Here is a 14,160-nt window from a genome sequence, read left to right as displayed (position 1 = left end):
CCCCCGGTTCCTTCCCCGGAGGGGGCCGCGGATCCCGGGCCCCCACCTTCGCCCCCTGGAAAGCGTGTCTGTGGGACTCCCGTGGAAGTCCCGCACAAGTTTTGCTGCCCCCCCTTCCCCCCTGCTCCAACCCCTTTCCCCTCCCTTTTCTCCCCGGTTCCGCTCCAGCAGGAAGGCTGCTCCGCCGGGAGAGCGCCCGGCCACGGCAGCCCCGCAGCGGGCACGGCCGGCCCGGGGGGGGCAGCCCTTCTCTGGCTGCTTCCCTCCCTCCTTCCTTCCTTTCCCCCCTTTTTCCCTCTTCCCGGGCCATCCCCAGCAGCAGGGAGGCGAAACTCCCCTTCCCTTATTACTCCTGTCCCAATTGGGGTCGGTTCGAGGGGAAAAGGGTGCTCTGGTCGAGCAGAGTTAGGGTTGGTGTGGGTATTTTTTTTTTTTTCTCTCATTCTTTTTTTAATTTTTTTTTTTTTCCCCTGCAAGTTCTCACAGCCATGCTGCAGGCTGCCAGGAAGGGTGAGCTATTCCGGTTGTGGTTTAACTACCTGTTGGGGAGACTTTTCCAATCTCCGGCAGCACCATAGTCTTTTCTCAGCAGAGCCATAAACTGTTTTTTTTTCTTTTTTTAAAAAAAAAAAGTTAACAAAAGTGCTATCCGTGTCAGACAATACTTTCTATACTGTCTCATCATTTAGTATTGCGTTGCTCTATGCAAAAAAAAAAAAAAAAGAAATATTTAGCGTTTCCTTTTCATATACAAATATAACTAAAGTAATATACACGTGTTTGGTCTTTTTTAAACTTCAGGCAGCCTTGAGTTAAAATTAACTCTATATTTTAAAGTTTTAGCAGAGAGGCTGTTTTTATAAATACAGTCATAGAATAATAGAATGGTTTGGATTGGAAGGCCACCTAGTTCACCCCCCTCCTGCCATGAGCTGGGACATCTTCAACTTGCCCAGACCCCCGTCCAACCTGACCTGGAATGTGTCCAGGGATGGGGCATCTCCTACCTCTCTGGGCAACCTGGGCCACTGTTTTACCACCCTAATCTCATTGTAAAACGGTGTGTTCCTTATATTTAGTCTAAATCTTCCCTCTTTTACTTTAAAACCATTACTCGTCCTAAATAATAACTGCTTTGCTGCTCAACCAGTTTAAAATGTAGTTAATTAGGTAGTGTTTGGAGGAAAAAAAAAAGAAACTGCAGTTAGTTTTTATTATACTTATCCATCCATTAGGTTAATCGGGATTCCTGCAGTGCTGGTAATAGAAAGAATTTTGCACCAGAGGCAGACCATTTCTGTGTATATACTGTGTGAAATATAAGGTCAGATAATGATACATACAGTTTGTGTAATTAGTAAGCAGTCTAAACTAAACCTTTGGATTTAACTGTAGAAAATCTGCAGGTTTATGTAAAGCACTTACAAAAGCCTGTATTAAAACAGAAAATCGCCCTCAAGCAGGTACCTTGCTCTCCCCAAAATCAAATTGCTTCAAAGGCTTAAATTGCTTTCATTGGTATCTAGAAATACGTTGTTCCTCAAGTTACAGTGAGTCTAGTTGATAATTTGGGCTTTCGAGGTGCAGGGTGGCAAATGTATTCAAGGTATAGGTCAGAATGTTAATCTGAAACCCGTCAAAATTGGGGGTCTCTTTTGTGTTCTAACTCCACTGTCAGAGAATTAACTTCTGCACTGTTTCAGGTACTTCCAAGATTTTAGGAGCCATTGTAATGCTACAATTCTAATTATTTTAATCAGCCATGTTATATTTTTTAATTGTACAAGGAGGACATAAAATGTAACATTATAGGTTTTATTTTAAATTAATCTCTCAAACTTTGACAGGCTTCCTGGTAATCCTTTATTCTTTTAATTTCTGGACTTCTGTGGGAGTTTGTAAACGTTAAGGCCTTGTTTTCTGAAGGCAGTTTTTGAATAGTGTTAAACTTGTAGACTTCCCCAAAGACCTAGAAATAGGATTAGGCAGATTTGACAAAGGATAAGGAGGGAAATGGAAGCACATAAAAGCAAAGTTACTTCTTCAGTGTTGTCTGCCAAGCTGGTGAGATACAGAATTATGCTCTTCAGGTTTTCTGTCTGAAAGATCAGACTGCTGCTTCTCTTAGACCTAGCCAAGTTCCTCAGAGAACTGAGGAAAAAGCCAAAAAACCAAGCTTTTTAGAAAGTGGGGTAATTGTTTATGAATAATCACCTGTTCGATTCTAAATAATTGTTAGCACATCTACAATTCTCAGTGGCTTTTGCAGTCAGAGTGTTGTCTTGCGAGTCATGTGGAAGCATGATTGTTAACTTTCATGAAAGAGGATGTTAGATTTCTGACAAGCAGTACATGCTTATTTTATTTTGGTTGACGAAGCTACTTATGCAGAGAGAAGGGACATTGGATTTTTTGCAGGACCAGGGCATAGCTCAGTAGTTAAAGGCTCTTAAATTTGATTCAGAAGTTCATACCTCCATATATTTAACCTTTTTCTTTATAATTTTGTCCTTGTGTGACTTGTCCATTAAAAAATATAAGTTGGCTGATTAAAATAATTAGAAGCCTTTTTCCCTTTCATTCATCTCTTATCTATTCTGTACAGCATTAGTTCTTACCATTCTGAGCTAAGCCACTTAAATTGGCCATATGTCGACAGTAAATTGTATCCTTTCAGTCCTGCTGTTTTAGTTTGGAAGCGCCCTTTCTTTGTAGTCAGACCACCTGCTTCCACAGAGTTGAACTCTTGATTTATTACCAGAAACAAAGATCAATATTATCTATCATCTTACTGAAGGAAAGATCCAATATAAGTCTTTAAGAGCAGTAATCGATTCTCTAATTTAAACTTGGATTAAATTTCTCCATTTGAATGTGATTACAAAACTGCTGTGCCATTTGTTTAAATCTGACTGCCAGCTCCACCCTTTCCCGCTTCCTCCTAATTCATTCAGTTTTTATAGGAGGCATCCAGGGTTGGATGGATAATTCCTCGATTCTGTCAAATGGTTTTGTTTCTTTTGTCTTGATTGCTTACAGCATATTATGTGTACATCAGAAAATTGAGAGCGCTCTTCACTCCTTGCCGTGCTTTATATGAATCACTGTTCTCCTGTATAAGAATGAATGAATTAAAAATCACTTTCTTTCGTAACAGTGACAACTCACTAGGCTTTGTTGCCTTCCCATGGATATGCGTCATATTTCAGGATTTACTGAATGATTGATTACTGATTCCAAACAAAAACATCTGGTAAAAGTTGCTGCTGGTGTTTCCAAGTTCATGCTCCAATTACAGGTTAGACTTTTAAGTAAAAAATAAAATGGAGCTTTTGCATAAACTTAGACACAATTTTCTCACTTTTTGCATCTCCTAACTTATTTTGCAAATTTAAAGAAGAAACCCAAAAAACCACAAAATCTGAGTGAGTTTCCAGTTTTTAAGTGTTAGGCCATAAAACTGTTACAGACCAAACTTTTTTTTTTTTTTAAACATGAATTAGTTTTTAAATGCCATATAATTGACATTCTGGCTTTCACTGTAACTAAGCTGAAGAGATGGGAAGTGAAGCAGATGCAAGTTCTGCACTTACCATCAGGATGCTGCAAATGCAGTTTGTTCTGGGTAGTCAGGATGTGTTGGTCTCTGCTGGCAAGCACCTAATATGCTTGATTTCCTCTCCTCTTTTCCACATACCTAAGGAAAATGGGAGCATGTCTTCTCTTAGTGTGTTTTCTTTAATTTTCTAGAAGTGGGAGGAGATTGTTAGCACCTCTCTTTATTCACAAACTCAAAATCCCCAAGTAGGGTTGATTTTTATCTTTGATCTGGAGTGAAACTGACTTAAGGCTTGTCTATTCAGTGAGTGTCTATGTGTGGTTTTTCATTTTTCTGGAGCACTGCAGCAGTGTGTTTATACTGTAGCTTAATGCTGGGTGGGAGGCACAGGATGATAGGGATTAGAGTGGGCAACTGGGTGTTTGTTTTCATCATTTTTTTTCCCGTGCTTTCTACCCCATTTGCAAAGCTTGCTGACAGAGGCCGAAATAGCATAAAGAAATGCCTTCAGATTTAATGAATGGATGCTATTTAATTTGGTTGTGACCCAGCGGTATGTGGAATAGCTCAGTTATTTATGTATTTGATTAAAAATCTTAGTTGACAAGATTATTGTAGGTCCCAGTGTTGCATTACAGTGGCAGAAGCTGTTCCAGTATATTCAGCAGAGCTGACGTTTTTGTACTGTTTTTTTTTTTTTGAGCAGTGGTTATCAGTTTGAAATGGAAATCGGGTTGAAATCGAAAGCTATCAACCATACAAAATGAAAAAGGCTGTCAAAATACCGTCTGTTTAAGACAAATCTTAGCCAATGTAAATGTATCCTTGGTGCCTGTTGGGAAAACTTAATAGTGAGAAAAAGAGCTGAAGACAGACGTGGAGGGAGAAATATTAAATATGTATGGGTTGCATGAAAGTAGGTTATTTTTCTGCCTGCATGTAGTGTGAAGTTCTAGTTCCTTCACATCAGTGTTGAAGGTGGCAAGCCCAGAGTTCTGCAGCATTTGTTTATTTCAGTAACTCATGAAAATTAATTTTTTTTCTGAATAATAGGAGACGACTTTTTTTCCCATACTGATGAATGAATCTGAAAACTGAGGGGAAATATTAGCATGTTCGGCTAGGTACTGTATAAACACAAAATGAAATGTGCTGTAACTTGATTCTAGTGTGTGAGGCTTCTTTTCTGTTAACAGTTGATACGTTCAGCAGGTAAATGTCTCTTTTTTAGGTAATTAATTCCTTTATTAATTCCTGCTCTCTAACAAAGGGAAACACCTTATTTTTCTAAAGTTGATGGGTATTTTACTGGTTTGGCCACTTCCAAAATAGACCTGAGTATAAATCTGGTTTTAGTTCTGGCTGAGTGTGTGGTGTTAGAAGTGCTGTCTTAAATGCATGGTTAAAAGCAGCAGAGCAAAGTTGTACCTAACCATATATAGGAAGTGAAGCAGAAAGTAAGCTGAGTATGTTAGGTATGTATATAAATTAAAGTTTCAGATGAAGAAAAACAGAAGTAGAACAGCACTTGATGCCGGAAAAAGTTTGAAGAGGATTTTTGAGTCTTTAGGCCAATATTTCTAGTTAACATCAGATGATGTCATGTTGTTTAAACAGTGAGTAGAGTCTCTTGACCTGCACTTTATCTAGTTTTTTATTTTGTGTGTATGTTGACTCTTAGGGCTTCAATGTGGGACTTTTGCACTTCATCTACTGGCTTGCCCTGTTGAGAAGCATAATCTTGTGCTGTGTTTCTTCACCTTTTCTTGTCTTCATGTTTTGTGGCTTTGGGGTGGGGAAGGACACAAATTTTACCAATGGGGGCATGAGTCTCTTCAGTGTAGGACCTGATCTGTTGATTCAGCCATGGGACACCTACAGCAGTTTTCCAGTGACTCAGATAACTTTCTTTCTCCTTTAAGAAAGTGAAAAAAAATCAAAAATGGTGGTATTTGTCTCTCTGTAGGCAGAGCAGGAGGGAGGAGAAGGTGTCTTGTTTGAACATTGGAGATTTTCAAGACCCACCTGGATGCAATCCTGAGTAACATGCTCTAGCTCTAGGCAATCCTGCTTCAGCAGGGGAGTTGGACTAGATGATCTCTATGGTCCCTTCCAACTCTAAAATTCAGTGAAATTCAGTGAAACATTGTGCTGCATAGAAGTATTGCAGTGAAAGGATTCTGTGTTCCTCTGTGTCCAGCCAGGATTTGGTCAGTACCAGTAAAATGTTACGGGTGCTTGACAAGTTCTCCAAACTTGTCCTATTTTATATACTTCTATATACTATATAAAGACTGCAGGCAGTCTTTAGTATTTTTATTTTTATGCATAGTGTCTGCTCTATCAGTCTGGAACAGACGAAGGCTTCTGTTCTTATATGAGTCTATCTTTAAATTACATTTTATGTTGAAGGTGGTGAGTAGCAGTCAGCATGGATTTAGAAGAGGGGGGGAATCATGCCTAACCAACCTAACAGCCTTCTACAGTGCGGTCATTGGCGCTGGGAGAAGCAGGGAGAATTTAGCTCAACTTTAGTAGGGCTTTTGAGAGCATCTCTCGTAGCCTTCTCATAGACAAGCTGGCAGCATATGGGTTAGACCAGTGGACAGTGAGATGGATTGAAAACACACCGAATGGCCAGCCTCAGAAGGTCGTGGTCATCAGCGCAAAGCCCAGGAGGAGGCAAGTCATGGGGTGTTCCCAGGGGACAATGCTGTTGAACGTTTTGATGAATGACCTGGGTGCTGGGACAAAGTGCACCCTTAGCAAGTCCACAGACAATGCAAAGCTGAAAGGAGTGGCTGAAACACAAGGTGGGTGTGCTGCCATCCAGAGTGACCTGCACAGGCCAGAGAGTTGGCTGCGAGGGGGTCTCATGAAGTTCAACAAAGGAAATATAAAGCTCTGGCGCGGGTTGGGGTGTGGGAATAACCCCGAGATGGGGGCTGACCGGCTGGAGAGCAGGACATAAAGTTCCTGGTGGACAAAGTCAGCAGTGAACCCTCATGTCCAAGAAGGTTAACAGTATCTTGGGCTGCGTTGGGAGGACCATTGCCCACAGCTTGAGGAAGGTGGTCCTTCAGTGCTGGTGAGACACATTTGGGATGCTGTGTCCAGTGCTGGGGTCGCCAGTACAAGAGAGACATGAACTTACTGAGGTGCAGGGTCACCAAGCTGATGAAGGGACTGGATCGTCTGTCAGACGAGGAGAGGCCGGGAGAGCTGGGACTCTTCACCCTGGAGAAGAGGATGCTCGGGTGGGTCTTACTCATGTGTATAAATCCTTGATGTTGGGGAATGAAGATGAGGGAGCCAGTCTGTCCTCAGTAGTGCCCAGGGCAAGAGGCAGTGGAAACAAATTTAAAAACTTGAAATTCCATTGGAATTGGAATAAAAAAAAGCCTTTTTTTATGGTGGGAGCGGTCAAACAGTAGCAGATGTTGCCTGAAGCAGTTATGGAATGTCCATCGTTGGAGATGTTTAATACCCAACTAAACACTGCCTTGAGAAGCCAGCTGTATGGGAAAGGCTGAACTAGATGATCCCCAGAGGTCACTTCCAACATAAATGATTCTGTATATGTGTAAGTGTGGTGTTTATACTTGGGGTTCAGTGTTGAACGCTGATTGGGGACAGGAATAACGGCAGAGGTAGTAGCTAATAGGGAAGACTTTAAAGGAAAGTACAGGAAATCCCCAGGTTGGTAAACATTCTATTTTCTGTGTACGCAAATCTCATAATTTCTGCTGTAAAAGCTCAAAAATTTGCCTTTTAAGGAAAGTCTTTCTAAGGTAGATAACAGTGCTGCTTAAATAATTAATAAATTTGCTTGGAATATCTACCTTTTCCTTCTAAGGCATGTTTTTTAGTAAAATTATTAACGTTGCCAAATTAACTTGAAAGCTCCAGGGTATCGAGGTCTCTGGGTACACTCAGTGTACCCAGTCAGTGTTCTGGTAAGTTAGCAAGATCTGGTAAAATTCTTTTGATGACCAGGCCCTAAAAAAGTCGTTTTCATCTTCAAATTTTGGTATTTTTGGCTGCTTCTCAGGGGAGCTTTGTACCAAATCGGTTCTTTTTGTTAGGATTTCCTTTTTTTTGTTAAACTGAAATAGTAATAGTTGTTCATCCTCAAGTGCTACTTGGGTTTTTTTTTGGTAAGTAGACAGTTTCATCAGGGTTGGAATATATAGAATCATAGAACAATAAAACAGTCCCATTTGGGAAGGACCATGAAAGATCATCTGGCCCAGCCTTCTGTGGGAAAGGGAGCGTATCTGAGATTATCTAGCACCCTGTTCAATCCCATCTTGAAGACCTACAGTGAGACTTTCCTTCCACCCAGAGGAGGTTGTTCCATTAATGAACGTTCTCACTGTAAAAACATTTTAACTGCTGGAATACTCTGAGGAGTTATATCACAGTATATGCATATCTTAACTACTGGAACACTGAGACTTCTCCAGGGAGAAGAGGCACAACTTGGTCTTTCCTCATAGGGCAGGTTCTCTAGTCCTTTGATCATCCTGTGGCCCTCCTTTGGACCTTCTCCAGCCTGTCCACATCTTTCTTGAGTTGGGGGACCACAGTACTCCAGGTGCAGCCTGACAACTGGGTAAAGTGAGATGATCACGTCTCTTGCTAGCAGTGCTCCTGCAGATGCAGCCCAGGATCCATACTGCCCTTGTTGCTATAGTAGAACACTGCAGTCTTGGGTTCATGTTATTGTCCACCAGGTCCTTCCAGGTCCCTCTCAGCAAGGCTGTTTCCCCAGCCACACAGATCCCAGCCTGGACTGGGCTCCTTTGTTATTGTGACTCAGGTGTAGGACTTCGCACTTGTCTTTGTTGAACATCATACTGTTCTTACTAACCTACTCTTCCAGCCTGCCCAGGTCTCTCTGGATGTCTTCTTCCTCACCACCCAGTGGTGTCATCAATGAACTTGGTGTTTTCAGTCTCATCATACGTCTCATTTATGAAGATGTTGAACACCGTGGGGCCCATGTCGATCTCCACTTGTGACAGGCTACCAAACAGAGTACAAAACACGGGTTACCACGCTCTGAGTGGCCCATGAGCCAGTTTCCTACCCATCTTGCAGACCACCTGTCCAGTCTGTATCATGCCAGTTTGTCCAGTTAGCATTAATGTCGAGATGTTAGGTGTATGTAATTTGTGTTTTAAGAAGTTGAGTATGTAACTATATGGGAATATTTAAAACGTAAGTTTTCTATTGAGGATTACTGTTGTTGGCTCAGCAGGGGCTGAGAAATCATGAAAATATATTATTTTCTTATTAGTAGCTACTTACAGATAACTTGGCCAGGGGTTTCTTCTGTGAACTTCCCCTTGCAGAGGACACTGCTTTCTTTTCCAGAGTAGTTTCCCAAAACCACATAAGTTTAGCCAACCTTTGATAATCAGCTCAGGAATCATATATGGTAATTGTGTGTAGATTTGTGTAAGAGTTTTTTTCTAAAATTGTGGTATCTTTTCATTATTTTAGTCCACCTCTTGCTTTCTGTAAAATTATGTGTATGTATGTAAATATTCACCCATACATAGGACCCACACAAAAGGAAATTCTGTCTGTGGTTTACTCATTCGGTTTCATATCATTATTTAATAGATAAATTGCATCATCTAAAATTTAAGAGTAACCATAAATCAATCAATTCCTTTTTTATATTGCCATCTGTTAGTGGAGTAACACTGGAGATGTTAAAAGGTTCAACTTTGGATACTTGCTTAATCCAGAAGATTAAGGAATTGCTTGGATTATCTGTTTCAAACCACACATTTTTCCCAGATTTTTTTCTTGCATGGATTTTTGTGCTTTCCAAGCATCTGTGGAGAAATTTTTCTTTTTGTTCTTTCCACTTCTTGGCAGTAAAAGGGATGCTGGAGAAATGTCTGTCTTCCTCCAAAAGCAGAATGTTACCACGCTTCTGTAGTAATCATGTTGTTCTATGTTCAAGTCTAGAAAAAGTTCGTTTTTTTTCTTAGTTGTACACACAATTCTTTAACATCACGCTGTTGGATTTGTCATGTATGGATTATGCTCTCTAGGTTGTATTCCCCCACTGTTGTTCATAGTGCATGTGGGAAGTATGTGACCTCTTTTAGCTTGGGCATTGTACTTATCTTTGATTTCTGGTGTCTAACTGTCAGGGTTTTCTCCTTACAGAAGCAGCTATCTGGCCATGGGTGCGATGCACCTCTCTGGAGAGGTGCAGGGGGAGGTGAGAATGGAGCACAAAGCAAAACCCTATGCTTTGTTAGAGAGGGTGAGGTGCTCTAATACATTTAATAAAATTGATGGCATGGAAGATGAAAAACCTCTTAGAAAATCCTTAATTAGTGTCAAAGAGTATCTGCTGATTTTTGTAGCAGTATTAATGTTGTTTCTATGGTAGTTACTCTTAGTTCAAACAGAAAAAGGCCTATTTTTGACCTTAGGGTACAAGTAGGAAGCATGTAAAAATGGGAGGTTTCTTGCTAAAAACTTTAATGAGTTCCAGAATTCACTTCCTAAGCTGATCCTTCATTAAGAATGTGCAAGCTGTTTCAAGAGCTGTTTTTTCAGCTGGCTCAGCTATATTTTACCTACTTATTGGTAGCTTTTGCAAAAATGATATAGGGAATCAGTCTTCTTTTCAGTAAATATACATCGGGTAGGTTTGGAAGAAATATTTTGACAGTATAATGTCACATCTGTGTCTCATTAAAGTTCATAGCATTGCTTGTTAGAGCAATTGAAACTTCCTTAGTGGACTTACTTAAATGTATTCTTTTTTGACTGTGCGCTTGTCTTGCTCTTTCATCTTGGCATAATCTTTTTAAGACATACTGAGGTTTTTGGTTGATCTGTTTTGTTCTAGCCCGGAGTTGATGTAGGCTCTGCTGAAAGTCTTTTAAGGGCTTATTTTGGAGGTGCATGCAAGTCCCACGGTTATCGCTGGCACAGTTGGTGTGCCCTGGAGTGCCTGTGGTGTGAATTTCCATGTCACTTGGCTGGTTCCTGGTCTTCAAGTGCAGCATGATGGTTCAGTTTTCCACATGCTGTTTCTGCAGGGCTTTGGAACAGACAAATGAAAAAAGCAGAATAATTCTTCATTAAGCTTACATGGGTATGCTTACATGCGTTGTACGGCCTCTTAGAAAAACACATAGGGATGCAAATGGGATAAAAAATCCCACCTCTCCCTTTCCTAGAAGAGTGTGTAGCTCAATTTCATGCATACCGGACAAAGAACACTTGTCCTCGTTAGTTTCAGCCCTTGTTTCATTATCTTAAAGGTGCATCCAGTGTAGTAGATGACAGATATTTGCAGAACTTTTTCTGGCAGGAAGTTCTTTGTGCTGTAGAGAACTGCAAAGACTTGGTCAAAAATTGCTAACTGCTGAATAGTAACAAACAAGACGGCAGGAGGACGTGAATTTCTTAAAGTCTGAGTGAAACCTACCTTAATTTAAACTCTACAAATAATGTGCCTAAAGAAAGTAATACAGCCTTACAAATCTGACAGAGATGGGGGATAAAGTGTTAAAAGGCAGAGTCTGGTTAAAAATGGTACAGCTAAGAATGCATTTTAGGCTGAGAGAAACCAGAAGACTGAAATGAAACTTGAACAGTGAATAGGAGGGTCAAATCTTCAGGTGGAAAGTGTGAGTGGGGGTGGTTGGTGTTAAGAAGAAACAAATAAGAATGCAGGATACTTTTTTTTCCTGTTTTTTGCTCCTCTGTCTTCATGAAACTATACTTGAGACTTCTGTGTGCTGTTTGAAGCTGAGGATTTTCCCAGCTCAGGGTAATCATCTTTGTTCTCTTTTGCTTCTGGTGGGAACAGAGCTCTCCTGGTTTCAGGAGGTGATAACAAGAATCTGTGATGTGTGGAAGGTACTAAGGCAGTGACCGAATTGATAGGAGGGGAGCTCTGACCACGGCTCCTGTGAGTTCTCCCATTCTTCTTACAGGTTTTGTTGAAGCAGCCAGATATGACTAAAAGAGCTTTGAGTGGATATGGCATTTGAGGACTGCTTTTCCTGTGCACCCCAGCTTGCTTTCTAGACGGAAATAGAGAAGCCTGCAGCTGTTACTGACATCTACATTTGCACTAAGTTGGTGAAAGACACTTTTACTCCCCTTTGGCACTTTCTCCTGCGTTCCCTCCTCCCTAACCTGCTGTGTTCCTAAGTAAGAGCTGCAGCGTGCTGTAACAGCAGGGTCCTTTGGTGGAACAACAAAGCTTCGTAGTATTTGCTTTTCCCATGTGCAGAAAGGAAATATGTAAATAAAAGGATTTGGTTGAACAATGTGACATGCTTCCACACACAATAGCAGCTGCCTCCTTCCAGATGGTAAATTCGCCATCTGCTGCCCCTTTGTGAATGGCCTGTACCTCGCATGGGCCTTGTGGTGTGTCCATGGTGGGGGCCAGAAGTCCTGCTGAGGGACGGGGTGTAGTCATGTTCCTGGCCACAGGAGAAAGCGCTGGTTGGGCCTAGTGAGGCTGGTGTGACTGAGTGTTTGGGGCCCAGCGTCTTCCATGGAGCGGGGGGAAATTCAGAAACTCTTGTTTACAAACCGGAGGTAACAGCTCTATCTGCTGTTTCATGAGGTTCATGACTTGGTTTATGGCTGTTGGCCAGGACTGTCCTCCTGCGCAGCTGTGTGTCACTTGTGTGGGTACATAAGCTGTTCGGGGTGCTGTTGTGTCTGAGCTCTGTCTGTTTGCTGTAATTAAGATTGTGATCCATAGGGCTGGAGTTCTGAACATGCTGCGTTTGATTTAAACTGGCAGATGGGAGTATTTTATTGCACAGCTTCTGAGCGGTTTGTGGAACATGGAAGCCTATTATTGGCATTTTCTTAGAAGCAAAATAAAGGTAACGAGTATACAAGTTTATTACAGCAGTTAAATGGGTTGTCATGGAAACAACCACCTATTGGGATCTATAGTTGGTAAGACATTTCATAGTTGAATCCATGACATTCTGCTGCAAGTCTACTTGTGTTTTCTCTTTTAATGCATCTCATAATAGCTGTTGTATTGTCAGGGCACTAGCAGTGATTCAGAATGTCATTTAATTATGTTTGCTCAAAACACTGTGAAAATAGTGGATTGTCAGAATTAAAAAAAATTGCAAAGTTACAGAAACACAAAAGTGTTCCTAGGTAGGAGTAGGCAAGTAAGCAGAGGTGACTGACTAGAAGTGATAGGGATCTTGTCTTTGGCAGTGATGGAGGATACGCGTGTAAGTGGTAGTGAGTTAAGGTTTTGAGTGTACACATTTGATAAAACACAGCCAGAGGGGCCACTTTATACTTACAAACAGCCAGGCAGGTTTTTTATTTGATGCCCTCCTATCCAAACCTCATGAGACTCGTAGTGTGCTGTAGGTAGAACTCCCTTTTATGGCTGTTCAGAAGCTGTATTGGAGGTAAATCAAGAGTTCTGTTTAAGTGTTGCTTCTAACTGTGAGCACATTAAACTTGAAGCTTTTAAAAACACTGAAGTTGTTGATGTTGACGTATAGAACTGAAAATGGTGCAGAGCCTCTAAAGAGGGAAAGGTAATTTTTTGTGATATATTTTTGCAGGAACACTGAACTCAAGTTTTGTTGAGACACCTGATTGAGGGTTAAAACCAGAGGATCTGGGACTTACTTTATTTGAGAATTTATGATTGCCCGGTCCTATCTTTCAGACGTTCTGTACTCTTGATTTCTTTGATGAAATTATGATGAGTAGGGCAGATTCTTTAATTTAGTCATTTTTGTCATACCTTCTTTGGGTAGCATTGAGTATTGGGTGGATCTTCCTTTATAACTGATAATACAGCATAAGTGATCTTAACATTTTCCACTAGTATGAATTTGTGTTCAGTACATTAGCCAGTCTTTAGAGAAAAATTGATCTAGGGATGTATTTGAAAACAAAAATAAAAATCCACAACCTTTTAACAGAAGCATTAAAAAAAAAGATAATGCCACTCCTTAATTGAGCACTTGATAGCCTTAAATCAGATTGAGAACTGCCATTTGGTAAAATAATCTACGATTTGCTATCAAGCTACTTGAAAATAATGATGTGAAGTTGCTGAGTGCATCTTCATATAATATTGAAAATGGGTGATAGCTGGATGAAATGTAAGACACACCTTTCTGAAAATGAAGTCTTTCAACACTGCTATGTTGTGTATTGCTTGAATAAAGTGGTTCTGTCTAGAGATGAAACTCTGCTGTCTGGAAAAATGCAGTTATTTCTCCACAAAAATTTTGCATACTCTAATGGTATCTTACTTGCTGGTACTTAAGTGTGTATCCTGTTTTTTGAAGTAGTGTGCTATCTACAGAGGCTTTCTGAAGATATCACTTGGGCCGTTTTCTCGTTGCTCAGTATTGGCTGCTTCATTGCTGTTTATCTTCATATCAGTTGGTAGTTAAATTCAGTGTTAATACTTATTTCTGGAGCTAGTGGTATAGAGTAATTTGTGCATTACACTAATGCACAGCGAACTGTAAAATACAGTGTATTTTCTAGCAGCTGTCAATATTTAAAATATGTGCTCAGTGACACTGAATTTAATTGGAATC

The 14,160-nt window shown here is 40.7% G+C and overlaps 1 protein-coding gene across 1 annotated transcript in view; it reads left to right on the top strand.

The window, feature by feature from the left end:
• Positions 1 to 6,703: 6,703 nt before the first annotated feature.
• The window catches only part of RASA1 (RAS p21 protein activator (GTPase activating protein) 1), a 53,610-nt gene continuing 46,153 nt past the window's right edge, over positions 6,704 to 14,160 (top strand). Inside the window, exon 1 of the mRNA XM_014936843.1 lies at positions 6,704 to 6,816. Within this exon, the coding sequence (XP_014792329.1) occupies positions 6,704 to 6,816 (113 nt within the window). The remainder of the gene's footprint in view (positions 6,817 to 14,160) is intronic.

Source organism: Calidris pugnax, unplaced genomic scaffold (genome assembly GCF_001431845.1).
Source record: "Calidris pugnax isolate Ruff unplaced genomic scaffold, ASM143184v1 scaffold40, whole genome shotgun sequence".
Taxonomy (NCBI): Eukaryota; Metazoa; Chordata; class Aves; order Charadriiformes; family Scolopacidae; genus Calidris; species Calidris pugnax.
The sequence above is the reverse complement of the archived record's forward strand: the minus strand, read 5'-3'. Positions and strand labels throughout refer to the sequence as shown.